The 27,192-nt window shown below is 35.3% G+C and overlaps 1 protein-coding gene and 1 long non-coding RNA gene across 8 annotated transcripts in view; one reads left to right on the forward strand and one right to left on the reverse strand.

The window, feature by feature from the left end:
* The window catches only part of LOC120512433, a 52,594-nt gene extending 50,751 nt beyond the window's left edge, over positions 1 to 1,843 (reverse strand). The window contains exon 1 of the long non-coding RNA XR_005630006.1: positions 385 to 1,843. This is a non-coding gene — a long non-coding RNA (uncharacterized LOC120512433). The remainder of the gene's footprint in view (positions 1 to 384) is intronic.
* MAP3K7 (mitogen-activated protein kinase kinase kinase 7) overlaps positions 7 to 27,192 on the forward strand; it is a 48,113-nt gene continuing 20,927 nt past the window's right edge. For all 7 annotated transcript variants that reach the window (XM_039730635.1, XM_039730644.1, XM_039730717.1 and 4 more), the window contains exons 1-11: positions 7 to 223; positions 11,307 to 11,417; positions 13,024 to 13,089; positions 13,993 to 14,038; positions 14,692 to 14,830; positions 15,931 to 16,055; positions 19,592 to 19,720; positions 22,079 to 22,209; positions 22,640 to 22,721; positions 23,987 to 24,138; positions 24,845 to 25,004. In XM_039730635.1, the coding sequence (XP_039586569.1) occupies positions 134 to 223; positions 11,307 to 11,417; positions 13,024 to 13,089; positions 13,993 to 14,038; positions 14,692 to 14,830; positions 15,931 to 16,055; positions 19,592 to 19,720; positions 22,079 to 22,209; positions 22,640 to 22,721; positions 23,987 to 24,138; positions 24,845 to 25,004 (1,231 nt within the window). In that variant the 5' untranslated portion in view covers positions 7 to 133. The remainder of the gene's footprint in view (positions 224 to 11,306; positions 11,418 to 13,023; positions 13,090 to 13,992; positions 14,039 to 14,691; positions 14,831 to 15,930; positions 16,056 to 19,591; positions 19,721 to 22,078; positions 22,210 to 22,639; positions 22,722 to 23,986; positions 24,139 to 24,844; positions 25,005 to 27,192) is intronic.

Here is a 27,192-nt window from a genome sequence, read left to right on the forward strand (position 1 = left end):
GCCAGGCCCGCCCCGACCTGCGCCAGGAACCGCCGCCGAGCCCCGCGTAGCCCCGGCTCCGGCCCTCGGCTGCCCGGTGCCGGACCCTCGCGTAGCCCCGGCCCCCTCTCCTCCCTGCGGTGAAAGAGGAGGCATGTCCGCTGCCGCCTCCGCTGAAATGATTGAAACCCCCCCGGTCCTCAACTTCGAAGAAATCGACTACAAAGAGATCGAGGTGGAAGAGGTGAGTGAGGGTCCCGCCGTCCCCCTCGCTGCCCGGACGCTGGCCCCCACCCGCAGACCCCGAGCGCCGCCGGGGCTCTCCTCCCGGCGCCGGCCCTCCGCTGCGGAGGGCTCCGCGGGGGCTGCGCGGGTGCGCCGGCGTGCCGCGACCCCCCGGTGTACCTGCCCGGGGGTTCCGTGCTCCCGTGGATGCTGCAGCGGCTGGCACTAGCGAACAAAGGCGGTCTGGCCGGGAGCGGAGGTGCCAGCTTGCTTCTGCCGGCCCTGCTGCTGGATGTCTTACTGTGGAGTTTTATTTAAAAGGGATGGATTTATTCAAGACTTTAAAAGTTTCGCCGCCCATTTTGCCACCCACTTTAGTATGGGTGGCAAGCATAGTTGTCAAGAGGGAACTGTTAATTCTAATATTTCTTTTAGATCTCTATTTCTCTATGCCCCTGCTTTCACCTTCTGCCACCAAACTGAGCCATTGTATATATAAGGATCCTACCACTCTTAATGATTTGCTAAATTTACTGCTCTGTGAGCTGTAAGGATAAATAGGGTTTTTTTCTTAACATAGGCTAGTGATGTTGCACTCATGGATATTTAACATTTCTTTTGTGACCTGTGCCTATTACACAGGAAGTGACATTCAGTTATTGTATAACAAAATGGGAAGAAAGTTTTTCTTCTGTGAAATTCACGTGGTGAAATTATTTCAGGTGTACCTTTCATCTGTCTGGGGTTCCTGTGAAAGTATCTAGGTGTGATCTAGGGGAGCTTGTGTGCTTTAATAATGGGCTCAGTCGTCTCTATATACTATAGTGTTGTTTGACTTCCAGAATTACACAAAAATATTGCTGCTGTTTTTTCCTTTGTCGCCTGCTAAATTCTCTATGGGAATGAAGTTTCTTCATGTAGATCCATAACAAATTTGATGAGGCCAGCTTGTAGAGTCTGCACCTAACAGGCATCCAACACTGCTGAAATGGTCCCCTTGCTTTTATTTGTAGATTTGTAGATTAACATCTTTCTCTTAAAGTAATAATCACCTTTTCCTTAAAAAAGTTTGTGTGGAGATGGAGTTTTGTGTAGTAGCTTTTATAGGTATGACAACCTGCATGTCAGGTTCTTAGAGTAGTTTGCTAGATACTGGTTTGTTCATAATTATCCTACTGGGCTTACATCTCCTGGTTCAGGGACCTTAAAATTTACTATGGAGCACCAGGGCACCTTCTGCTGTTTTCAGGTAGTATTGTGGGAACTTTGGCTTTCACCATAGCAGGCACTGGGCACTGGAGATTTTCAGAAGACAGTATATTTGAAAAGATTGCCTTTCTGTCTTTCTGTGAATTTGGCAACCATAAAGATTTTTGTTTCTGTAAATCTAGTTGTTCCGCCTCCCTTTATGCAGTTAACTGTTCTGAAATGAAGGTACTTTTTGTTGTTTTTGCAACACTTAGTAATAGCTGGGGATCAAATCATGTTTTGGGAGAAATAGTGCTTCTCACCCAATGAAGAAAGTGTAAGCAGGTTATCCACTGTAAAAAGGTGCCCAGTGATGGCTCACAGATGTGAGTACCACATCTGTTGTGTTAGACATAGCCCTTTGAATTAATAAAGTGCTGTTTATTAAACTGTGCTGTGCTGTGCTAAATCTTTAATCCTCACAACACCCTTGGGGAGGTGTTAGCAAGGATTGTATTGCTGTTTTACATATAGGAAATGTGGAGCTGCATAGTGCATAATTGGTATAACTAGAGTTTAGCATTGTAAGGTTCAGTGCTCATACAGCTTGACTGTATCCCACACATGTGCCTGCTGCTGGCAGAAACAGGACTGTCAGTACAAAAGTGTATCTAGAGACAATGCTGAAGTAGAAATTTGTTTAATGCACTTGTTGCATTATTCTCAACACAGTATCTTCATAGAGATACCAAACTCATGTGATGTAAGGAAGAGAACTCTGATAGTGTTGTCTCCAGGAAAAAATCTGGTCACAGGTGGCATAGCATTTTGAGTGTACCTGTCCTCCCAGAAGTTCTTATAGGCAAAGGGAATACTCTAGTGTTGAACACAGTCTAAATTTCATTGCACAGAGGAAGAAATAAGACCTACTTTACAAGAAGACAGATGGATTGGAGATCATACTTAGGCCTTGCTTTTCTGAGCTGTGGGTGTTGACCTCTTACTCATGATGCAGTTTCAGCACAAATAGTCAACTTTGTAGTCATAACAAAAAGCACATCCTTACTGAGGATTTTCTGTGCTCTCACTTTAGACTCAGAGGTTTTCAAGGATTTTAAGTGGCTGTAATATCTCAAAATGGTCATATTTATGCTTGGCAAACTTCAAATGTTTCAAAATGGAGTGTTAAGAGATCTACACTGGAAACTCAACTGCTTTTATAATCATAGCTTTGCTGTTGTATTATCAAGGCTGTCTTGTCAGCAGATAGCAGTCCCACTCTGCCACTGGTTTATTAATAGATATTGAAGTTCTGGAATACTTGCAGGCCAAGAGACCTTGCTAATAAACATGAAATCTGTAAGTACACTTTCATTTAGGTTTGTCTGAACTCTACTAAGATAAAAACAAGAATATACCATATTTTGCTTTAGCTGCCATGCACATGACTAACTGTAGTGTTACTTTTCACCAGTCAAACACATCTTCAGCTTCAGAATGCCTTTTTGTTATTTCAGGTGCTTAAAATGAAGTAAAACATAGAGACAATTATTATGAAAGAGTTGGAGTCAAATCAGAATTGATGTGACACAGCAGGAGCATCTTCAAAACTAGAAGGGGAAAAACAGCACAAAACTTTAGTTCAACAGAAGTTGAACAAAAAGCTCTCTATTTCACTATGCAAGTTTTCGCTTGTGAAAATGGCCATTTTCAGTTTTTAGTGTTGTATAGAAAAATCATTAGAAACTGGAAAAATAAAAGCTATTATAATTGAAATCAAGTCAACAATAAAAAGCCTAATAGCCTTGTTTTAAAATTTCATATTTAAATGTAGAACAACACTCTGGTTGTTTCTTCCCAGGGGAGTTTCCACATCTTAGCTACAGACAGACTTTGGTTTTTAATTGTTCTGGCAGCCTAGTCCCTGCCACTCTTTCCTGAAAATTCCACAGGCTTTCCTCCACCAGGTAACTGGGTAACAGTCCCATACATGACCAAAACATAGACCTCTTCATCACGTGCTGTGTGTATGCCTGGATTGCACAGCCAAAGGTACATGTCTGGTCATGTATACCGCAACCCTGCCCAGTCACTGCCTGATGTAGACAAGTTAAAAAACTAATGCCATAGTTGCAAGTTACTTTTGGATGGTGTGAAATGTAAATTATTTGAAATCTGTTGTTTAATGCTCTACTGGTATATTGTAGTTTACAATAAAGTTTCTTTTCAACGATCTATTTGGGCAGTAGTTAATTTTAAGAGAATTAGGGTAATTTTTCTTTGAGGTAAAGAGGTAAGCTTTACGAATATTTATTTTAGAAAATTTACTTAAGGTCCCAGCAACTAAGGAGATGCAGTTTATAGTATATACACCTATCTTACATATTTTTGAAATAGTTGATTAATTTCATTGACTGAGTAGTGTGCTGAGAACTACGTGTTCCTTCAATTCTGGAGCAAAGCAGTTCAGAGGCAAGAGAATGAGCAATACAGCAAGGTCAGCTGGGTTTTGCTCCCCTTTATATAGTTAACTTTTAAAAAGTTAGTTAAAAAAAGTGTCTGATTATGTCCATTGCAAGGTAAAGCAGATTTTTGTGAGCTGCTGTTGAACGTGGAGCTGTTACTACCTCTGTTGTTTCTGTGACCTGGGGATCATCCCCACTTGTAGAGTACCAACCTGAAAATTGGAAGAAATTTGGAGAAGAACCAGGTGTGATTTGAGATCTGAACAGCATTATTGGCTGTCTGACATGAGTACAGAAGGATTGATTCTCAAGAACCAAGGGTGGTAGTTAGAAATCCGTTTGAACTCAGTCAAACTTCTCAGCCTTTTTCAGTAAGACTTCAAGGTGCAAAGCTGGATATTGAAAAACAAAAGCAAAAAATAAGTACATGGTGAAAACATATGCCAGTATTTTCTCTGATTTTACTCTAAATACATTTCTGGATTAATTCAAATAACTACTTAAATGTAGTTTAGTTACAGCAATACAAGATTCTCTTCATTCGTTTATAGAAGAAAATAGCTGAAATGTCAGCTGGGGTGTGAATTTTTAGCAGAAATTATGCAACACCTATTCCATGTGGATGAAATTTACTGTGCAGTGAGTTAGAAGATAGCTAATAAGCTAGTTAAACTCTTAATGTGGCCCTTTACACTCATTTCTACACATGCAGATACATTCAGTGAATCAGTTTGTGTCCTGTGAAAGAGACTCATACTTCATAGAGAATACATGGGAAAGAAATCTCACAGATCTTCTTGTTCCAGTGATGAAAGCAAGATCCATATTTATGAGATAATAATAGAGTTCTATGTCTAATACTTTTCACTAAGAAAAAAACTAAAACAACAGACTAAGTTTCACATGTCCCTTATTTGTTCCACCCAGTGGATTGTTACCAATATTTTACTAGTTGCAGAATACTTGTTTGTTTTCAGGTTTGTTTTTTTTTTTTCCAAAGACCAGTCATTTTAGACAGTGCCAGCCCAGAGAGCTCATGTTAGAGTCCTGTACCCTGAGTGCCTCATTATCCAACATCTTGTTTCTAAAACAATAATCCACTCTCTGGGCTGCTCTAACAGAACAAATTGATTCATACTAGAGCATCAGACAGTTGTTTTGTTAATGTTTTTTTAATTGCCATTAATTAAAATTAGTTCAGTTCTCAAGACAGATGTATAAAATACTATCAGTGCATAAAACCTTTTCAATATGTGATAAGCCAGAATTAATGTATAACTTGATAAACTGTTATCTTTGAGATGCATGCATTTCTTGGAATGACTTGAGCTGTCAAAATGCGGGGAAGGTTGGTTGCACGTTCAGAGCAAAGGAAGAATTTCTGGAAACATAGTTTTCAAGAGCAGGCTGGATGGGGTTCTGAGTAACCTGGTCTAGTGGAAGATGTCCCTACCCATGATGAGGGGCTGGAACTAGATTTTGTTTGAGATCACTTCCAACCCAAACCATTTTATGATTCTATAATTTCAGGAACATGTATGATGATACTTTGATTCTTCATAAATGTGTTCTAAAGAAGCTGAAAAGATAATTAGTTCTTAAAACAGAACTAAATTCAGGTGGACAAGCCACTGAATGAAAACTGTACAATGTTATACAGCTCTAACATATGAAACCCTAGATAGGGACCAAGTGTATGAGTTTGTCAAGCAGAACTTGCCTATATTAAGAATCTAAGTTGGTTTTAATAACCAGTTTCTTTCAGGAAGAATTTTTTTTTTCCTACAGTGTTTTGCATAACTTCTAAGTTCAAACTTGGAAACTAAATCTAAACTAAATTACTTAGTTTACTTCAAATTAGTAGGATTGCTTACAGGCAGTTTTGGGCTGGGGGAGTGGAGAGGATTTGGAGGTTTCTTCATTGCTGTAGGGATCCCAGAAAGGAAAAGCAACATTTAGAGTTGTGCTGACACTAGTACAAATAAACTTAACCAGTCAAAGAACATAGCTGTAAGAATTGGCAGATAGAGCTGAACTCCTTCCTAAAAGTGCTGCCAGGGTATTGGCCACAGTCATTCGTGGCACGGGGCCGATTTGCTTCAACCTACTTAATAAAGCATAGCACACACAGAGGAACCAAAGCTGGAATTTGACGCTGGTTGAATGAATGATAGAAAGTGTAGGAATATAATTTTAGAAGCTCTAAACTATTGTTCATGGCTTCTTTTGGCACTTTTTTTTTTAATTTATGCTGCATGTGCCATACATTTCACATATGTAAAAAATGGAAAATATTAGTATACTTTATTGGTAATGCTGGAGCTCTGGCAGAGAGAACAGAAGCTGAATTTTAAAGAATAAAAACTGAATTTTAAAATGTCAGTCTATCTTTTTTGTGTTTTTTAGAACACATTATAGAACATTTTTTTCCACTCTGTCTCGTGTAGTGTCTGGAGCTTGAGAAATCCAAACATTCAGTTTTGTACATCCCATTTCATTAGCAAATATACCAGTAAACAAAGCAATATAGATATTAAAGATAACTTAAAGCCTGTTGTCATTTTGGAAGCATGGGTTTTGTTGGGTTTCTGTTGTTGGATTTTTGTAACTGCTTGTCTCACTTCCCAAAATTGTAAATGAGGATTTCATGAAGTAGATACTGCAAATTATAAAGTCAGTTCTCTAAAGAATACTACCTCTGCTAACCAGGGAGCTATTATATTTTATTGCTGTCTTATATATCCAGCAAGTTTTTTTTAGAAAGAAAAGCACTAGGTATCCAGCATGCAGAACTACCTTACATGGAAACTTTATGGGTAAAGAGAAAAACTTTGCATTTTTATGGTTTTGAGTTAATAGAAAACTTGTGGAGTTAATGCAAACTTGAAATTAATTCTTCCAAAGTTTTGACATTTGTTAGGGAATTGTGGTACATCTGAATAAATAGAGATGCATTTTTCTTGTTTTACTGGGGGAGGGGAAATTTTTGGTCACATCCCTTAGGACAAAATACATCCTTTAAGCTCTTAACATATCTGCAGTCTCTATTTCCTGCATGATTTCTAGTCTACATAACTTACCAGTCAGTATAGTCTACATACTTACAAGTCAGTATCATGTATCTTTGTTTATGTACAGCATTTGATACTATTTGTACACAGAGACAGAGGTAGTGCTTGTTCCAGGGTTCTTGTATGGTTCATATTCTTTAAATAAGACTCTAAATACATTATCTGGAAAACATGCAAGTGGCACTGTCCTTCACCATGTCACTTTGTCACATGTATGTCACAAAATGTAACTTTTTACTGGTATATATTTTGCAGGTAGAATAATAAATTCTAATACACTTTTACATCTTTGAACCTCTTTAAGTATTACTTCCAGTTTAAAATGGTTTTGTGTCATGTACGAAGTGGTTTTTGACAAACTTAATTCTCTTCTGTGATAAAGGTAGAAGCAGACTTGTTCTTACTCTATTACTAAATGTTTCATCTACCCTATATCTTCCTTTTTTCTCCTAGAAGATATTTAAAGGAACAGAATCTTTTACCAAAAGAATGTGTTTATTTTTAGATCATTTTCCAAATAAACACAGTGCTAGGGTTCAACTGCTGTTTATTGATTTGTTGTGTCAATAATTCCATTAACTGTGCTTCATATAATTCTGAATATGTGCTATTGCCCAAACATATGGTGTGGCACCAGCAGCAGGGGACAAGAAGGAATGAGCATGAAGAAATTAAAGTTCAGACAGTGCCTCCCTCCTGTGGTATTAAGTTACTTAGTTCCAGCACGAGGTGCTGAAGGAAACTACATAGATTTTAAACAGTTCTGACAATATCTAAGACTTACTCCCTTAAAGAATAAATTTAAGGGAAGAAAATTATATGTAAATGGACTCCACCACAAGCTGCATTCTGTTGCTTATAAAGGGGTTTTTGCTATGAGTAAGGTACTTTTCCAGATTAAGTAGGAAAAACACACTGAGTTTTCACATATGGGAAACTTCAATTTGTATTGGATCCGTCATTGTTTCTGGTGGTTGCTCCTTTCATGTGCCATCCAAGAGCCTGAGCTGCTTTAATGGAGGGTCAGCTCTTCTGTTTTCCGTGTATCCTAGGTAAATATTCACCGCATTCATGTCCTCTTCTCAAGTTCAGCCTTCTGCCTAAGCAGGCACCAAGTCACTGATAAATTGTTATGAAACCTTGACTGCATAACCATTTATCAAACTATTTTCACTAATAATAAAATATACATACCTGATGGTCTCACAGCTTTCCATTACATAATTAAGATTTAGATTGCCTGGTGAACTTTTCCTCTTGGTGCACAACACTGATTTTTTTTTTTCTCAGTCATCAGTGGGACTTCTTAAAGTACATCTAATTCTTGGAATTTATTCCACTTTTCAGCTAAAACCCAAATATTGTGATATTCATGGCTCAATGTAAAACACTACATGGGGCAGTATACTTTTTCCTGTGAGTTTCTTCATTCAGTAGAAACATTGTTAAAAAATACAACAGCATTAAAAATAGTGATTTCTTTAGTATATTAATTAAAAGTACACGTACCAGTTCTCAGCAAATAGTCATGAATTTATCTGCAGGGGAACAGAATGCGGTTATATTTACTTATGAGATGAACTTAACCATATGGAATCAAATGGAAGAGATACATAGGCTTTCTTTGTTATACATCTCAAAAATAAAAATATGTAATGTATAAAAAGATATGTAGTATATATTGCATATTTATAATACTAAAAACATATACATAGTACATATAGTGTATTTGTACATATGGACATACACAAGTCTTTTCAGCAGGGAAAGATATGACTAGCCAGAAAAAAAGTAAGCCTGACCCATCACAAACTGTTGTAAGTGATTCAGGCAAAGTGGAAAAAAAAGTCAAATTACTTCATTAAATTTTGAGATCCATCTTTTAACTTACATATATGCACTTGTTTTCAAATCACTTTTTGTTCTTGTCACTGGATTAAATGTAACAAAATTGTAGTTGAAAACTCTGAAAGCATGTGAGAAAATGTATATTAAGAAAAGAAAGCTTCTAAAAGGTGTCTCACAGAGGCTTGAGCCATAAGGCCAATTGTATCCACCTAGGAGAATTCATTATATTTCCATCTCCTTTTTCCTAAGCGAAAGGGAGTGTTCTTCCCACTCACTTGGGTAACCCTGTTTGAATTCCTTCGCAGTGTAGGGGAGCAGCAGATGTGGAACTGTATTGCTGCTGCTAATACTCTTCATCCTTCACAAGCTGCTCTGTGGTATCCTCTCATTAACTGTCCTTAGTATTTCCCAGGTGCTTGAATGGTGGATTTTTATGTGATTATTAATCAGCATTTCTGCAAAATGCAGGCTTAGAGCATGCACACCGACTGATGAGATTTTCTTTATTCTGTAGGTCTGGTCATGTGCCATACAAGGTGGGTAGGGGCTTTGTAATGGACAGCTTTTGCGGCAGTAGAGGGTGGGGGGCCTGCCAACTCTTAGAAAATGAGCAATTTTATTCAAAACATGGTCTGAGAGAAAAGGAAATAACAAGGAAGACTGTTCGGGACTTTTATGTCTTCCAGTGACTCATTGTTTCCAATTTGTTTATATGTACTATTTTTGTAGGCTGCTCATCTATCATTCATGGCTTGGTGTTTCCAACCTCACGTGTGGAATGCAAGAAAATAGAGTGTGTTACATCAGGATGAGATGTAACAAGGCAACACAAGGCACTTTGGCTGGGGGATGAGGTTGCAATCAACAGGTTCTGTTCTTTAATGGAGCAGAATTGGGCATGTTCTGTGCATGTCTTACTGTAGACTCAGTCTGTGAACCACTGTTGTGGAAAGTAAACATGAGATAGCAGGAGCTCCTGGAAGGCTAAGTGCATGCTGTAATGTAAAAGAGAAAAATATTTCTTACATAATAAGGAAACCAGAAGAAGAAAGTGCCATTGATCACCATGGCTGTCGGGGGCAGCTGTCTCTTACATCCGCATGAAACTTCTAAGAAATATTAAGCATAATTTCCCTTTTTTGATCTTCCTTAATGCAAGATCTTGATGGGATTTTTTTAATTTATATTTTTCATCTCTTCAAATTGAGGCCTTGATTGCAGACTTTCTCACATCCATCATGGCAGTTTAGCAGATCTTGAGTTATGCATCTATAGCCCTTTCCATCCCATTCGCAGGGGAAATCTGTTTCACTATTTATTTATTTGGAAAGCACATAGTAAAAACCTAAGCTAAGGATTACCTAAATGGTAGTCAGCCCCTTGTTTCTCCACCTCTCTCCTACTTCTCATCTTGCCTGCCTTGCATTTTTTGGATTTGGAGGAGCTCCTTTTCCTTCTGTGCCTGTGTGTGCCTTAGGTTTCCTCCTCCTCCTCATTTTCTTTTGAGCATATGAGTAACAACACACTTGTCTGTGCTTTCCTGTAGTGGCTGCAGTCACTGTTTTGGCAACACCTTCATCTCAGTTTTACATCTCATATACATGTTTTGTCATTATTCCTGTATGTTGCCATTTTTCCTCTGAAGAACAATTAAAAGAAGTGGATTTTCAATTAAACATCATGTGTAATTCACCAGTTGCTGCAAGTGACCTTTTTTTCTATCCTGCTTTCATTCCTATGCTTGGTTTCAAAGAGCTGCTCTAAATAACGGTGGTGTTAGAGCTTCTTCACAGAAAAGGTTAAGGATTACTTGAACAATATAGTATGCAGAAGCAGCTACTACTACTTTTGCAAAGTTACAATGAAGAGTTATGACTCTTGTCTGGGGTTGTTTTTTTCCATAGTTTTAGGCAATATTAATTCCAAATAAGCTAGAAAGCAGACTTCAACAGAAATAGGGAAAACATTCATAGACGCTTTTTTTGAGGACTTGCAGGATAATTTACTGCTATCACATTCTTGAGTCAGCTGTGAGAAAATGACCTGATAACTTTGAGCACACGGAATATCTCATCCCGATTTTATCATGGTCCTATGCAGTTGTGTATGCATTTAAATTTCAGAAGTCTTAATTCCTGTTTTTTAGCAAGAATAAACAAATACAGCAGATAGATGTAATTTCAGGGGTGAAACCTAAAAATAAAATGAAAAATTGGTCTTATTCCTATAATTTTCTTCTGAGCAAATCTTGTTCTAAATAATTGAGATGATACTTTTCTGAGATACTGTCACTGCACATTAGTAATAATATTTTTTTGTATGTGTTTTCCCATTCTTGTCCAAATGATCTCTTGAGCAGCTTAGCTAAGACCAGTTATGCTTTGGTGACATAGTATTCAATTCCTATTGCAAAACTCGAGCCTGTGTATCTTCAGTTTTCTAAATTAAATTTCTTTTCTGTTTGTGAAGTTCTGCACATTGAATGAAACTGTTTCAGATTTTAACTCCAGTGTTTTATATTTTGTTCTAGGTTGTTGGAAGAGGAGCCTTTGGTGTGGTCTGCAAGGCAAAATGGCGAGCTAAAGATGTAGCCATTAAACAGATAGAAAGTGAATCTGAAAGAAAAGCCTTCATTGTAGAGGTACAGTACTTTTGACAGAAAATATGGAGTTTGGTAGAGCTTGTTTCCTGAAATTCATGGGTGCACTCACTGTACTAAAAGCTATGTCTTCATCACAAGATAAATGCTGCCTGCGGTACCCAGTTCAGGCCTGGACCCTTGTCTTGCAGAACAGGAGACCTGTCAAAGCACACTGCAGCTCCTTTAGTTTGCTTCTCATAAAAGCTGAAAAGCAAGAGTGTGGGAGAGACAAGGGCACACAAGTAGGGAAATAGCAGTTCTTAGATTCTGTCCCAGTGTGAAGTCAGGGTGCAGCTGGAATACCCACCAAAGCCTTGAAGCAGATTAACACTTCCAGGGGCCACAGCATAGGTTCTCCAGTACAATCAGGTTGATATTTGAAACTGCTTCTGAGTTTTTTCAGCAGTTCTAATAATTTGATTAATTTTTTTTCTTCTATGCAAGTACATTGCTACCTTGAAGGCAATCACTGTTTTCATTCAATGTCTGCTTATTTAAAAATGTCTTGAGTAGTTCAGATATATTGATAAACTTCCCAAGATACATAATATTTTCTAGAATCAAAAGCTTAATTTAAATTACATATATTGTGACATGTTACTTAGTATTTATTCAGTTATAGCTTAGAATGTTCAGGATACACAAAATATGTTAAAAATAAAACTCTTAAATGTAGAACTAACTCTAATAAAATGTGACACACTAAAGGGCTGAAAAAAACATGTTTGTAGTAGGCCTTTCTGTAAATATTTATATGTTGTTCATTGTGATGGAAAGTTTTTAAGGTTATTAATCTGAGTCTAGTTTAACACTGAGTAAATCTAATCAGTCTCCTGGGATTTTTGTGTTCGAAAGAGGTCTGAGTGGATAATCCCAGAAATGCTTCAGTAATTACTGCTATTTGGGAAACCCTGCTCGGTGTAAGCATCAGTTTAAATACTTCATTCTGATTTTTTAGATCTTCTGAAGTGTATAGAAAAAATAGCATTTGTTCCGAAGACAGCACAAAGTACTTCAGCAGTCTGTACAGGGAAAAAAATTCCTTTTTGCTTGCTTCTACTGTGTACTGGTAAAAAAAATCCCAATGCAAAATGATGAAATTGTCAGTACAAACAGTAATATGTTCTTGGAACTATGTCATTCTAATATTAAATTATTTTATGGGGTTGTGGGCTTGGGGACTTTAGAACTTTTGTCCTTTGTATTGTCAAAACAGACAGAATGATTCTGATTCTTTTAATTTAATCAGACAATTTTTATGTAATCCCAAAATTGAATGCTTGAGGAAGAGCACCAAATCTATAGACATCATAGTTGCACAGTGCTTCTGTCTTGAGTGACTTTACTATAGCCTGACAAAAATACTTTCTTTAAAGATAATTTCATCAAACTTTCTTCTAAAATACATGTCCAGTTTGACACAAACCTGATTACATAAATTAAAATGCAAAGAGTGACATGAATCTTGTAATTCATAAAATCACCATCTGGAGTTATGCAGACATAGAAGACTGTACTTGCTGTTGTGGTGTATTATTTATAAGTATGAAAATAATGCATTAGCCTTTTTTTCCTGTGGTTTGAAACTGTGTGATTTGTATTGCAGCTTCGACAACTGTCACGGGTAAACCATCCCAATATTGTCAAGTTGTATGGAGCCTGCTTAAACCCAGTAAGTTATAGCTTATGTCAGTATGACAAAAGGTAACTAGCTTAACATATGCAAGCATCAATGCACAGAACATGTATTTTATATTAAAAATGTATATTTTATATCTTTTTTATGTTTTAACCATAATAAGGAAATATACAGATATGTAGGTTGGTTGATATTTTCAGGTATTTGTTTTTCCTTTCTACTGCTATAAAAAGTTAATTCTTTCAAGAACACTCCAAATCTGTTTCTCAACGCCAGTTATACTTCAGTTTGTCAAAATGGCATCTAGTGTATTACATAATGTAATTACATTCATATCTACAGTCGTGTTAATTGCAATCAGTACAAAAAGAAATGCAGTGTCATGACATGATTGTGTCTTGTAAATCAGTTCCTATTTTCATACATGTAATTTTCAGGATTTGCTTGCTTTCTGCCACAGCTGCAAACAGCCTCACAAATTCTCTAAGCAGAAAAGAGGATACTGTGACAGGACAGATGTATCCTTAGCTAATTCTTGTATGGACTGTCTAATTGTTTAAAATAATGCTGCACCCCTTTTCTTTCTTTGTACTAGAGAAATTCTTCTGACATAGTATTTAACAAAAATTTTTATGTAAGCCACTAAAGAAATTAAGTAAAGGACAATGAATTGCAGTTGGAAGACAGTATTTGCTTTTTAAGTCTGAGGAGGAGGGAGGTCATTCTTTTATTTTCTAACTTCCCGTGAGAACTAGGTATAAAACTGATTTTTCTTACGTGCAAATACATACACTTCAAACTGATGATGTATTTTTCATTAGCTTAGGTATGGAGGCTTTGCTGTTGCTCTCAAAGAACTTCCCTTTCAGTTTACAAAAGCTGTTTTCTGCCTCTGCATTGAAAATATGCCTGTTTTTTGTCCCCTTCCCCCCAAAGGTGTGTCTTGTTATGGAGTATGCTGAAGGAGGTTCTCTATACAATGGTGAGTATCATTTCAACTTCCTGGAGTTAAAGTGCTAGTATTAGGGCAAACATGTAAACTACAAGTTGTTTCATAAATATGTCTCCATTCTTGGAGCTATTCAGAAGCCACCTGAATACAGTCCAGGGCAAATGGCTGGAGGTGACCTGCTTGACCTGCTTGGTGGATTTGCAGAAGTCTCTTCCAACTATTATGTGGTTCTTTGAAATTCTTAAAAAATTTTAAGGAGAAGGGAGTGTGCCTTTTAAAACCTCTTTTCAGTTCACTGGTTTGTTCTTGATAGCAGTTTCTTGTATTTTATACGAGTAATGTAAGGTTTTCCAGTGAAACATCTGAAAACATTCTTCCTTAATTTGTAAATTCCCTGGGCACTTGTTTAGTACAGACTTTACCAGGGATAGCTGAGAACAAGCAACACTTTTCATATTGAATTTTAACATAAATTATTATGGAAAATGTACTTTAAAAAATGGGAAATATTTTGACATATCTGTTATTTTAACAGTCTGCAGAAAGGTATTTTTAGTTGCAGTAATGAGGTGTTGGTGATTACTTAGTTTCCATAGAGCTTTCTGACTGGTATTTTGTTAACTCCATTGTATGTGTTGTAATATGCAATAAAGTTCTTTTTAGTTTGTGCCTTTGTTTTGCAGTGTTGCATGGTGCTGAACCTCTGCCTCATTATACTGCTGCACATGCCATGAGTTGGTGTTTACAGTGCTCCCAAGGAGTGGCATATCTCCACAGTATGAAACCAAAGGCTCTAATTCACAGAGACCTGAAACCACCAAAGTAGGTTTAGAGTTCATTTTTCATATTTTATTACAAATGGTATTTAAGATCATTTACAATAATTTTATTGCATTTAAAATAAATACCTTTAATTGGTATTAACTTTTAGATGTACTGTATTCCAAATAAAAGCTGTGCATTTGAAACTTCAGTTACAAAATGATGGTTTATGATACAGAAAATTAACTGTATTCAGTTAATTTCTGTTCAGCTAGAAAAATACCCTGCTCGTGCCCTGCATCATGGAAAAGGATTTTATTAGGAATAGGGCTTGTAATCATAGGCATTTAAAATCTTCCAGTTTTGGAATGGTTGTGTTCAATAAGAGAACATTGTAGGGGGGTTGATTGGTTCTAATGTCGTATTTAATCTGTTGCATTAGAGCTCTTTAGCCACATGGCCATCCTCCTATATCCTCTCCTTCTGCCTGTTCCACTACCCCTGCCAGAAGCTCCCATCACTTTCCGCCAAAACAGAATCTAATCATTTCCTACCAGTCAGTTTGTTATCCAGCTCATTTTACAGCTTCAGATCTGGCTCCACAGATTAGATAGAAACAGATATTTGAGGATCAGCAGAATCATCCCTTTTTGGTGGTAATCTGCAGTTACTACCAGGTAAAATTACCTGAACATAACATGAATCCACAATTTAAATCTTTAGTTCTTTCTTGTATTCCCCAGTTTTGATTTAGAGTTCACATGTAACTTCAAGGGCTTCCATTTATTAAATACATTTACTGACTTTGGTGGGAGTCTTGATTGTTTTTCTTTTGATAAAATTATTACAGCACTTGCTGGTTTTCAGCCCCTGCCATCTGAAAGTCTACTTTTGTCAGTATATGCTTAGTGGTTTACTATAGCTAAAGATATTTATTTCAGATCTAGCATGTAGAAATTAATAAATTACATCATATATTGGGTTACTTTAAAATATGTAATATGTTCACATTAGACACAAATTACCTTCTGTATTTCCTAGATTATAAAACAAAGCCCTGAAATACAAAGCCTAAGATACTCACCTATATTAGAATGATAGTTGTTGGGAATAAAAAAAAAAAAAAAAAAGTGGTTTAACTCCTTTTTTTTCTTTGACAGTTTGCTCTTGGTAGCTGGGGGGACAGTTCTAAAAATCTGTGACTTTGGTACAGCCTGTGATATTCAAACACACATGACCAACAACAAAGGAAGTGCTGCTTGGATGGCACCTGAAGTTTTTGAAGGTAATAAAAATTAAGTGTTAATATTACATTTTTTAATAGGGATGCAACTGTGAATTAATGTACTGTAAGAATAAGAGCATCATGTAGTCTTCAAAATAAAGTTTACTAAAGCTGCGGTAACAACTGAAAGAGTTTTGGCAGAAGTCTAACATTTTTTTTTAAACCTCTGTTGTCAAATAATTGTGCAGAGGTTTGAAGAACAGCACTGAACTAATTCTCTCATGTTATTATTAGATATTTAATTACATGAAGATGTCGAACCTTTATTTGTCATTGCTAAGATTTACATAAGGAGTACCTTTAGACAGCTGCAGTTCCTTATTTTGTAAGTCAGTAAAATACAGCCAGAGGGCTCTTTCCCCACAGTTTTGCTGTTTCTAAGATTCTTAAATAATTTCAAACTCTTCTGTCATTTAAATACACTGTCACTACTTTCACTCCCTACTCTGATTAGCTTTTAACTTTAGAATTTCCCTGTTAGAGACTCTAAATTGAACATAATTGCTTTCTTTTTTCATCCCCCACTTTCTTGTAACTCCCATCTTCATCTGCTTTTTGTGTAATCTAGAGATTTGATGTACTTCCTCTTTCCTACATAGTGAGGAACTTGTTAATATCAGTTAATTTGGTTAAGTAGAAAAACAAGCTATTTCTTGGAGTGTAATTGGGGAAGACTGATGATACTTGATAATTAGATACCTATAATTGCTGCATGATTATCAAAGAAATAAACACGTAGATATTAAATTGCAGATTAAACACCTTTTAATCTGTCTGTACCTTAATTATCAATGCAATTTAGCAATGGTCTGGAAAAGTCACCCTCCTGCTTTAGGAAGCAGGTGTCCTTGATTTGATATATTTAGCAAGTGCCTATGTGCAGCAGTGATTTCCCAGATTCTGGATCCAGGTGGCCTCTTTTCTTTTTACTGTCCTTATTCCAGAGAATGTCCATATACAGTTTTAGGATCCACCCAAACATCACCTTTGGAACTTTTGTTCTGAAGGTACAATTTTCTTCCACATATTGTGGAAGTACCAACTGAAGGATTATTTGTTTCACTCTGATTCCTGAAAATTTTCTATTATGTCATTTTATATTCAGGCACTTCCTCTATTTTTTTAGCCAAGACTGCTTCTTTTCTTAACACGTGCTATTAAATTAAATTGTACAAATAGGAGATTTTTTTTTCTTTTAGAAATAAGCAAGTGAACAATCAGTGTTAAAGACAGATTTATTTTTTTTGTGAAAAATCTTAATATAAAATGGATATAAATAAGTGTATTGTAGTAGGGATTATCAGTTCATATCCTAGTTCCTCTAGTATATGAATCCAGCAAGGTAGAAAGAAACCGTGTATTGCAGTTATTGTTGGGCAGCACAAGAAGCCTTCAGTGTACAGTTGTTTTTATGTGCTTCTAACTTAAAGCATTTACTGATAAATAGACAAATCATTACAAAAACACAAGTATCAAAGAGAGGAAAGAATCTAGTATGATGCATCTTCTACAATGCAGCATATCAAATTACTCTTGAAAAAGTCATTAAACTACTAAAAATAACCACTATAAATGTCAAAATTGCTAAAAATTTCTTTGCTTCTGTTACTGAATCGGAATTCAACAATGAAATAAAGGCTAATATTAATTTGGTGCTGTTCCAGTACTAAGGTTTCTTGGTGAGAACAATAAAGGCATGAAAAGCATCTGTTGCAAAACGTGGTGTTTAGTGAACTAGTTATTGTAATATTAGGAATTTTTCCCCCATTTTAAACCTAACCCCCTTCCTTTGTACAGATCAAATAATAGAAACTAAAATAATATTATATAGATCAGGATAAAGTAAAAGAGACCAATTCCAATATAAGAACTCCCATTTGAAGAAACTATTAAAGAAAAATAAATTGCTTTGGGATAATAAGGAAATAATACAGAATACTTTTTCACTTCTTTTGGACTCTCACTTTTCAGAATTAGTCCAAGACTTCTCAGCAATAAAGTAGAATTCCATTGCTCAAATAGGGGAATGGTACTACTTCAGTCTTATAGGCTGTGTGTTACAGAAGTTCTGTGACTGCATAGATGAGACTGTTTTTCTTTCCTTAGTAATCTGCCTTCGTTTACATGACTTTTTTTCCCCAGCATCTTTGAAAATAAGCTGATTGATAAAGCTGACTTTTTCTTCTTCGTACCTTTTGAACTCATTAGCCACATTCAGCTACTTTGATGCAGGTGTAAAGAGTTTTTGAGATCCACATTCTCAGAGAGTTTTGCAAAATCCAAGTTAGTGCCGTCACTTAAAGAGGGTTCATGCTGCAGCCTGTTTCTTGTGTTTGCCTTGCAAACTGGCTGGACTGGAAGAACTGACCAGAGAACAGGCTGTCTGCCTTGCAGTTTGTCAGAGGTATGGGGGCAGAGGAAGTTGGCTCATAGATAATGGATGGAGCCTGTTGCAACTATTGCTACATGGTGGGTATTCACCTGGAACTAGACTTCTTTAATTCCACTGTTACTGAAATGATTTACCTAAATAATGTCTGATTAAGTATAAACAAAAAAAAATCTCTTGACCGCTATATGTCAATTTTAATCCTTGTTTGAAGATAGGTGAGCAAATCTCCTATAATTCATATTTGCACATTTATTCTCGTGTCATTAACCATTCACATTTCTTGTTAGCATTTACACGAGTTATGGTTACAAAGCATACATTCTTTCTTTGTAGCCTCTGAATATTTTTATTTATTATTCTATATCTCCAACCTGTCTTCAGCACTTTAGGAGTCTTAGAAATACTGAACTTATGATCCAAGAATTTTAATTAAGTAATGACACTACAAAAATAATAAGAATAATAAGCAAGAAGGAAATAAGATGGTGAAGAATTAAGGACTTTCCTGTTTTGTTCATGTGATAACTTAGTAGTTTTTCTGAAGACCTGTAATAAATTACGATTAATGGATATAACAGGTGTTATTGGCTGGCATATTGTGATAAGATTGGAAGAAATGAATTGAAGAATATTTAGAGGAAGCAAACATAATCAATTGAATCCTGAATGCAAGAGATTTTTAAAACCTAATAAATTGCAGTTTCTATTATATAAGAAAAGTGATGCATTTTATCTTTTCAAGATGACTCCAAATGAAAAGGATTGATTCCCAGAGAGGGGCATTCTTAACAGTCATACTGTCAAGTGATTTCAGGCTTAAGTTAAAATGAATCAGCCAGCTTTAGAAAACTGGTTTTTCTCAGCAAAATAAATGTGAAGTGAAAGTAAGTATGTAAAGCTATTTATTTATTGGAGCAAGCTGCACAGGAGAGTGGTGGAGTCACCATCCCTGGAAGCATTGAAGAAGTGACTCAGCATGACACTTAGTGCCGTGGTTGAGTCGACATTATGTTGTTTAGGGAAAGGTTGGATTCAGTGATCTTGGAGCTCTTTTACAACCTGATTCTATGATCTGCTCAAATCCTATTTCTTTTTGACGTGTTACATAGAAAAGAGTCAAATTATATTGATGGCTTTCTTCCAGGTAGCAATTACAGTGAAAAATGTGACGTTTTCAGTTGGGGTATTATTCTCTGGGAGGTAATCACCCGTAGGAAACCTTTTGATGAGATTGGTGGTCCAGCTTTCCGAATAATGTGGGCTGTTCACAATGGTGAGTTGAAAATACTTTATTGCATTTGAAGTTGTGTATATGACCTATAAATTTGCTAAAAATTCTTAACTGTACAGCTTTAAATTGCTAGTGTTTCCATTTTGTGCTTCGTTGAATATGCATTTTTGTCATGAAGACTAAACAGTTAGACACTGCCAGTTTGTGTCAGTGTGGGTTTTGAGTTACTTGGCTGCTACAGCATTTACTACCTGTAACTGGTGCATGAACAAAGAAGGATAGAGTAATGTCATCATTATTACAACACTCCACTTTAAAAGTGGTCTGAGAAAAACCTCTTACCTGAATGATGGTTTTATTAGCTACATTGTCTTTCTTTTACCTTTTTTTTTAATTGGACATCTAGAAGAAATGTGTAACTATAAGTAACTTAACCTATGTTTAGAAATCTTAGAAACTGTGAAACCTCCTCCAGGACCATTAGGTGTTAAAAATGTTACTTTTGTTTTTCGTCTGTTGTGTTTTGGGGTTTGGTTATTTTTTTATTCTACTGTTTGAATGGTTTTACCTTTATGCCTAGGTACCCGCACTCATGGAGCAGCACTCTACTCTGCTAGGTGCTATGCAGAACAGATTTTCAGGAGCTTAGACTATGAAAGGACACAGTGGTGTTGTTCAAATGCGCTGCTTTCTTTAAAGCAGTAGTGTAACATTGGTCAGTGTAGCAGAGTAGGCTGTAGTATCTTCATGCTTGAGGTGTAACTTTTTTACTGCTGTGTTTTTAGGTACCATGAGAAAACAGTTTTTTGAGTAATAAAGTAATGATAGTGAAGTAGTTCAGTGAATGTCTGCAAAGAGTTTCTGCAATTTGTGAGAGACAACATCAATGCAAGCACAAACTTTTTGGAAGAAAAAAATTAACAAACAAGCAATGAAGGCTGGTACTCTGCCCAAGTGTCATTGCTTCAGTAGTAAATTATAGAAGCATAAGGTGAGCACAGGCATATCCTATTCAAAGAAGAGAATGGGGCAGACAGAAATACAATCAATTAATATTATAGTCTTAATAATGCATACAGAGAGATGTTTGCAAATTCCATTTTTGAATGAAGAATGAGATTCTCTGGTTTTTCAAGGACACTGGACGTTGAGATTAGGAGTGATAAATGCCTTGCATAAAAGCATTTACTGTAAAACTAACTGTAAATCTCGTACTAAATTAGGAAGTCTCAGTAAGGTGTGGGAGTATACTTTAAAATTCACTATCTGTACCTACTTTTGCTTTAAAATTTTATCTTTTTTATCTTTTTCCATTTTCTTTTTCCTTTTTCTTAAGAACAAAGTGTTAGTGCACTTCATCTCACTTAAAACTATTGTAGCATTCTTACTTCATGTATTACTTGTTCTGTTTAATATATTCTTAAATACTGCTGCTTTCTTTGCAAACCATCAGTGTCTCATATATCCAACACAACTGGTTGTCCATTAATTGTTCTCATTGAAATTGTAATAAGAGGAGGAACTCGAAGCAAAAATTATCTGAATAATTATACAATAGTTGAAATAAAATGTTATTCAAATTAGTATAGACCATGAAAAAGTCACACAAAATTGGTAGTTCCAGGGCCTGATAATTTTTCAGGGTGTTCTTAGGAGCAAAATCAGCTTTCAAAAATACTTTGTCTTTTGGGTTTTTCTGTTTGTTTCTTTGTTTGTTTTGTTTTGTTGGTGTTTTTTGTTTTGTTTTTTTTGTTTTGAAGCCAAAACAAGCTGAATAGTTATACAATAGTTGAAGTTAAATGTTATTCAAATTAGTATAGACCATGAAAAAGTCACACAAAATTGGTAGTTCCAGGGCCTGATAATTTTTCAGGGTGTTCTTAGGAGCAAAATCAGTTTTCAAAAATACTTTAAGTCTTTTGGGTTTTTCTGTTCGTTTCTTTGTTTGTTTTGTTTTGTTCGTGTTTTTTGTTTTGTTTTTTTGTTTGCTTGGGGGACTTTTTTTTCTTACTTTTTTTTTCTTGTGAATACAGCATTAGGAAACAAAGACTGTTATTACTTGCTTCCTAGTTTGGCCTAGAACTTTATTCTTCAGAAAGAAGTAACATTTAATTAGCCTTTGTAATATGCTGTATTTGGTCAGTCAGTGAATGTATTCAAACCTGTACTAAACGAAAAGTTTAATTTTTTTCTGCTGCTGTTGTGTAGTGCAAAGGAACTTTTCTTGTCAGTTTTTGTTTGTAAGACAGAAAATTAAGTACAGGCCAGTTAACCCAGATTACAATTAATTCTGTGTTTTCCTTTATTTATTTAGCAGAATACTGGAGAGAGATCAGACACTTTCAGCTGTTTTAGAGTCTGTTTAAAAAGTTTAAAGGTGTTTTCTAATTTCAATTGCAGGTACTCGGCCACCACTGATCAAAAATTTACCTAAACCAATTGAAAGTTTAATGACCCGTTGTTGGTCCAAGGATCCCTCACAACGGCCATCCATGGAGGAAATTGTTAAAATAATGACACACTTGATGCGGGTATAAAAATTTATTTAAGTATTTTAATAATTTCTTAAACTATTAAACTGGAAAATTAATGTACAAAATATATGCCTTTCATCCCACTCCAAAGGTGGGGTTTACGTGGTTTCTTTTGCCTCTCTCTTTTTGACAAAAATTATCAAATTATTGAAGGAAAATAATTTGTCATATATATATATATACACATATATTCCCTATACATTTTGAAGGGGTGTAATAACTCATTATAGATTTGAGAAAATAAACAAAGTCATAGGTGTATCTAATGTATTACATTATTAAAAATATTTGCATTCATTTATCTTCTAAATAAATTATTATAAATTTAATATATAATTTACACTTATGAATTATTAGGTAGTACTTAATAATAATTTTGAAACAATTGTAATTACTTTTTTATTAAGTAATTACTGTTTTTTCACAGTACTTTCCAGGAGCTGATGAACCTCTGCAGTATCCTTGCCAGTATTCAGATGAAGGCCAAAGCAACTCTGCCACTAGCACAGGTATATTTGTATAAGTTAGAGAAAAAGAACAGCAACATGAAATGATGCAGATAGATTATAAAGCGCATTCTTAGATTGATTCTGAACTCAAAATGGAAAATACTTCCAAAATCTTAAGCATCAGCAGACCCCATTTATTTTGTTAATACCTCATACCACATCATATTTAGTGTTCTCAGTCAAATGGTTTTGCTGAAGTGTACTGGTAATGAAGAAAAAGCTTATAGTAAAAGCTGTCTCCAAATGCCCAAGTTTAATGTCTCCATTTTATCCCCATTGATATTGCTAGCAATTGACACTCTTCTACTCATACGTAATGTTTGTGACTTATCAATTTAAAATGTTTCACTATTCTTGAAAGCTGTACCTGGTTTAAGTTGCAATCTCCACAATTTAAACTTGCATTTGTTTTATGATAAGTTGCAGTAAATACAGTAATTTAAAATAAGTGCAAGAAAAATCACTAGAAATTTCTGTAGATGGAACAAAATGTGGGCTAGACTTTCAGATAGATTTGCCCTCAAAGAAATCCTTTTAATAATAACAAAAAAAAAATTTCCTCATTGTTTAGAGTACATTTTTTTCCACTTAAGTAGTTGTTGATTTTACATGTCTTCAGCTTCCTCTGCTTGGTTGAATTATTTTCTATCACCAAAGAAATTGCTGCTATTTTGGGTAAAGCTTCACTGACTACTTTGCAGCTTTATTTCAAAGATTCATCTTTATATTAAAAAAAATCTTTGCAGCTTTAGCATTTCACTGACTTTACTAGTTTATAAAGCTTCACTGACTACTTTGCAGCTTATTCATCTTTATATTAAAAAAAATATTTGCAGCTTTAGCATTTCACTGACTTTACTAGTTTTTCTCCACCTCTCAGCACATGATTTTAAGTGAATTTATCACAGCAAACTGTAAATAGATATTGGCTGATATTTTTCAGCTATTTGTGCTGCTCTGTGATTAATGATGGTCTTTGTCATTAATTGTTGTGTTGCTAATGTAACAGCTACCCTAAAAATTTCAGAGAGAGGTAAAGATTGACTTCAGAATATTATCATAGTATTTAGATATTTTTTTTTTCACTCCTCTTGGTTCTTATACTAATTGATCTGTAGTAGTCTTGCTACTTGTCTTTCATTAAAAGTTTTCAAGAGTGTTGCTTTAAAGGCAAGTAAGACATCTGAGAGCTTTGCTGTCAAGAGATGCACTTCAGTATTTTTAGTGGATATTTTCAAATGTTTTTCCTTGTTACTGGTTTCTAGGTTCATTCATGGACATCACTTCTACAAACACAAGTAACAAGAGCGATGCTAACATGGAGCCAAGTGACTTCCAAGGAGCTTCTACCAATGACACTATTAAACGTTTAGAATCAAAATTGGCACAGCAAATCAAAAATACAGCCAAGCAGCCGGTAAGCCAACGGGTGCAATTTTGAACCATAATAACAAAGTGGACATGGGTAGATATAAGTACGTTGTGTCTGCTCTGAAACATCTGTCCTCATTCAAAATAGTGCGTTTTGAACCATAGTAACAAAATGGACATGGGTAGACATAAGTGTTGTGTCTGCTCTGAAACATCTGTCCTCATTCAAAATAGTGCAAAATTGGATGCAGTTAGTAATAGGAGAAGAATATAGAAGAAAAGGGACAGAAAAATGTTGTGTGATGCCAAAAAGGTAAACTAGAAGGCTCTAATTTTAATCTAATAAATCCCTTTAAATACATCTCCAATGTATTTAAAGGGATTTATTAGATTTTAAAAAGTATGTTTGAAAATTGCTGCCTTAATTTATAACCAAAATATTAGTATGACATGAAGGGATTAAGCATTTTAGGTGAATTTTGAAGCAGAATTCTAGTAGAATGCAAAAATGCTAAGATTCTCTTATGGCCATATTGGCCTAGTTCTGCTGATTTTTTATCGGTGTGGAGTTAGATTGATTATTTTCAAAGCTGCAGATATTTCATTTGTATATACCAACAATAGCTAAACTATTGCCATTTATTGTGTTATGAATTTTAAATCTTGAAAATGCATATTGTAGAAGAATACTGGTGTGTAATATGGAGGAGCTTGTGCAGAATTTTCTTTTCACAAATGTGACTGTTAAACAGGGTGACCCTGGCCGCTTGAGTTTGCCCCCATCTCGTGGGAGCAGTGTTGAGAGCTTGTCAGATGTTCGCGCACGACCGCCGTCAGCCCTTGTTTCCGGAGAAGCCAAAAGGATGAGCGCTGACATGTCTGAAATAGAAGCAAGAATAGCTTCCATCACAGGTAAAATTTAATGATGTTTGGGGAGTAGACTAAAGAACGGGAAAGAAATAAAGGAGGAAGGAAAATGTAAACCATGTATAGTCTTACAGAAAGTTGACAAGCGTAGCCATATGAAAATACTTAAGCTTTTCCTGTAGTCTTGATTGTCCTTTATTAATTGTGGGTGGTAAATGCCTTTATTTATGGTTATCCACTCAGCAAGACTGAGTATTTTAACTGAATATTTTAAAGGTTTTAGAGATTTTGTTGGATTAGATTTTTACCTTTTTAAAAAATGCGTTATGAGACTTCTAAATAACAGATTTATTCTAGATGCACAACTTTCTCCTTTTTATCTGAAATAGTGTTATTACATCTCTGCTAGCATAATTATTTACATGATAACATTTTCTTCAGGGTTATCTCTATGATACTTTTGAAATTAAGAGGTAGGTTTAAAGTTCATGTTCCCAAATAAGTTTAAAAATCCACTGTGACAGATTTCAGAATGAGAAATGTAATTAGATTTCATCCACCAGGTTAAGAAAGCATTGTCTTTTGTTAAAAAAAAGCTACAGGTGTTTTGCCAGGTTTCCTTCAGATATAAATTGTCATCTCTAAACCTTAATCTTTGAGAGAATTAGAATTTATCTGTAAGTATAAATACATAATGTTATAATGAAAGCTATCTTGATTCATCCCAGAAGAGTGAATTAATAAAAATGTGTATACTTGGCAAACACTTTCTTGTCTCTTTTCTTCATCGAAGATACTGTTTGTTAATGTATGTAAACTTCAGGTTTTAAGTTCCATATGTGAAAGCTTTTTGTGTTATGGTATATAACAACAGATTTAATTAACCAAAATGACTTTGGTTAGTTCAGGGTCATTTAGCTCTTTGAGTACTCTTATACCAATATTAAAATTAGGGTTGTCGAGTAGCTGCAATTAATAAGGAATTACATATCCAAATTCTGGCTTTCTTGTGCACCATGGCTATTTCATTTTTGTTCTTCATTGTGTTATGATTACTCCAGGATCTTGTTTTATTTAATGGTGAGGTACTGAAATAATATTTATCTGTCCCTAAATTATTTTTACTTTAATGTTTTTATTTTAAAGCCTTATTCCAAAATCTGTCTTTTGTATTATCAGTCTTTGACTGGATGACTGTGTAGCAATTCTCACCCTGAATATCTATAAAGGTTTCTTAACACAGAAGGCAACTGTGTACTTACCTGGTAATAACACTCTGCTGGTTTTATTTTAAAACATGTCAGGACTCACTTTGGTCACTGACATTCTTAATGTAACTTTTTGACGTTATCAGAGATAGCCTGGCCCTCCTTTGTATGAATTTTAATTTTCCTAGTTTGTCTTCTTTAAGTAGATCGCTCTGAAATAATAATTACTATTTGGAATAATCTAAGGGCTTTTTGGTGGTTTTGTGTTATGACTGTAGGGTTTCTTTTTCTTGAAATAGAAGTACATATTGAACATACTGGTTTTGGTTTGGGGTTCTTTGGATATTTTTTGGTAAAATCACTTCATGCAGTAGTGGACTATGAGAAATGAGGTCAAGCACATCTGACCACAAATTTTTCAAAAAGAGGTGAAACAGCACTCTATTGTTTTATTTTTTTAATCTCATTAACTGTGTGACAGAAATAATATTCTGTGAACCTGAAAAAAAATTGCATGGCTGGGTGAGGATTGGGCTGTTGTTAAATCAAGTTGAAAATTATTTAATCTTTTTCCATCGTCCTCTAGATTAATTGTAAGAGTAAATCATGTAATGCACCTCATATTACTTACTGAGATGAGTATGCTACAATGTTCTACTTTTAGGAGATGCTTTCAGATTTGTCTCTAAATAGGAACTATTTATCTTAAACTACAGAAGTGGTAAAATAAAAAAAAATTGTATTATTAGATTGTATTTCAAGGTGTATAATGTTTCTTGAACATTATTCAGAAATTAAAAAGCTGGTAGTTATATCCAACTTTCAAAACAAAAAATCTTCACCAGTAGGGCAAAAGCGGTAACTGGCAGGAATGATTGTCAAATGTAGTAAAAGTAAATATTTTTTCAGAGATAGATGAGATTTGCTTTGAAAGGAGGTGATTTAAAGAAGCAGAAGTACCTAGCTATTAGACTTTTTAATAAAATAGTTTGTACCTAACACTAAAGAGAAAATGTTAGTTAAGT

This window comes from Passer montanus, unplaced genomic scaffold (genome assembly GCF_014805655.1).
Source record: "Passer montanus isolate IOZ18808 unplaced genomic scaffold, ASM1480565v1 scaffold11, whole genome shotgun sequence".
In the NCBI taxonomy this organism is placed as follows: domain Eukaryota; kingdom Metazoa; phylum Chordata; class Aves; order Passeriformes; family Passeridae; genus Passer; species Passer montanus.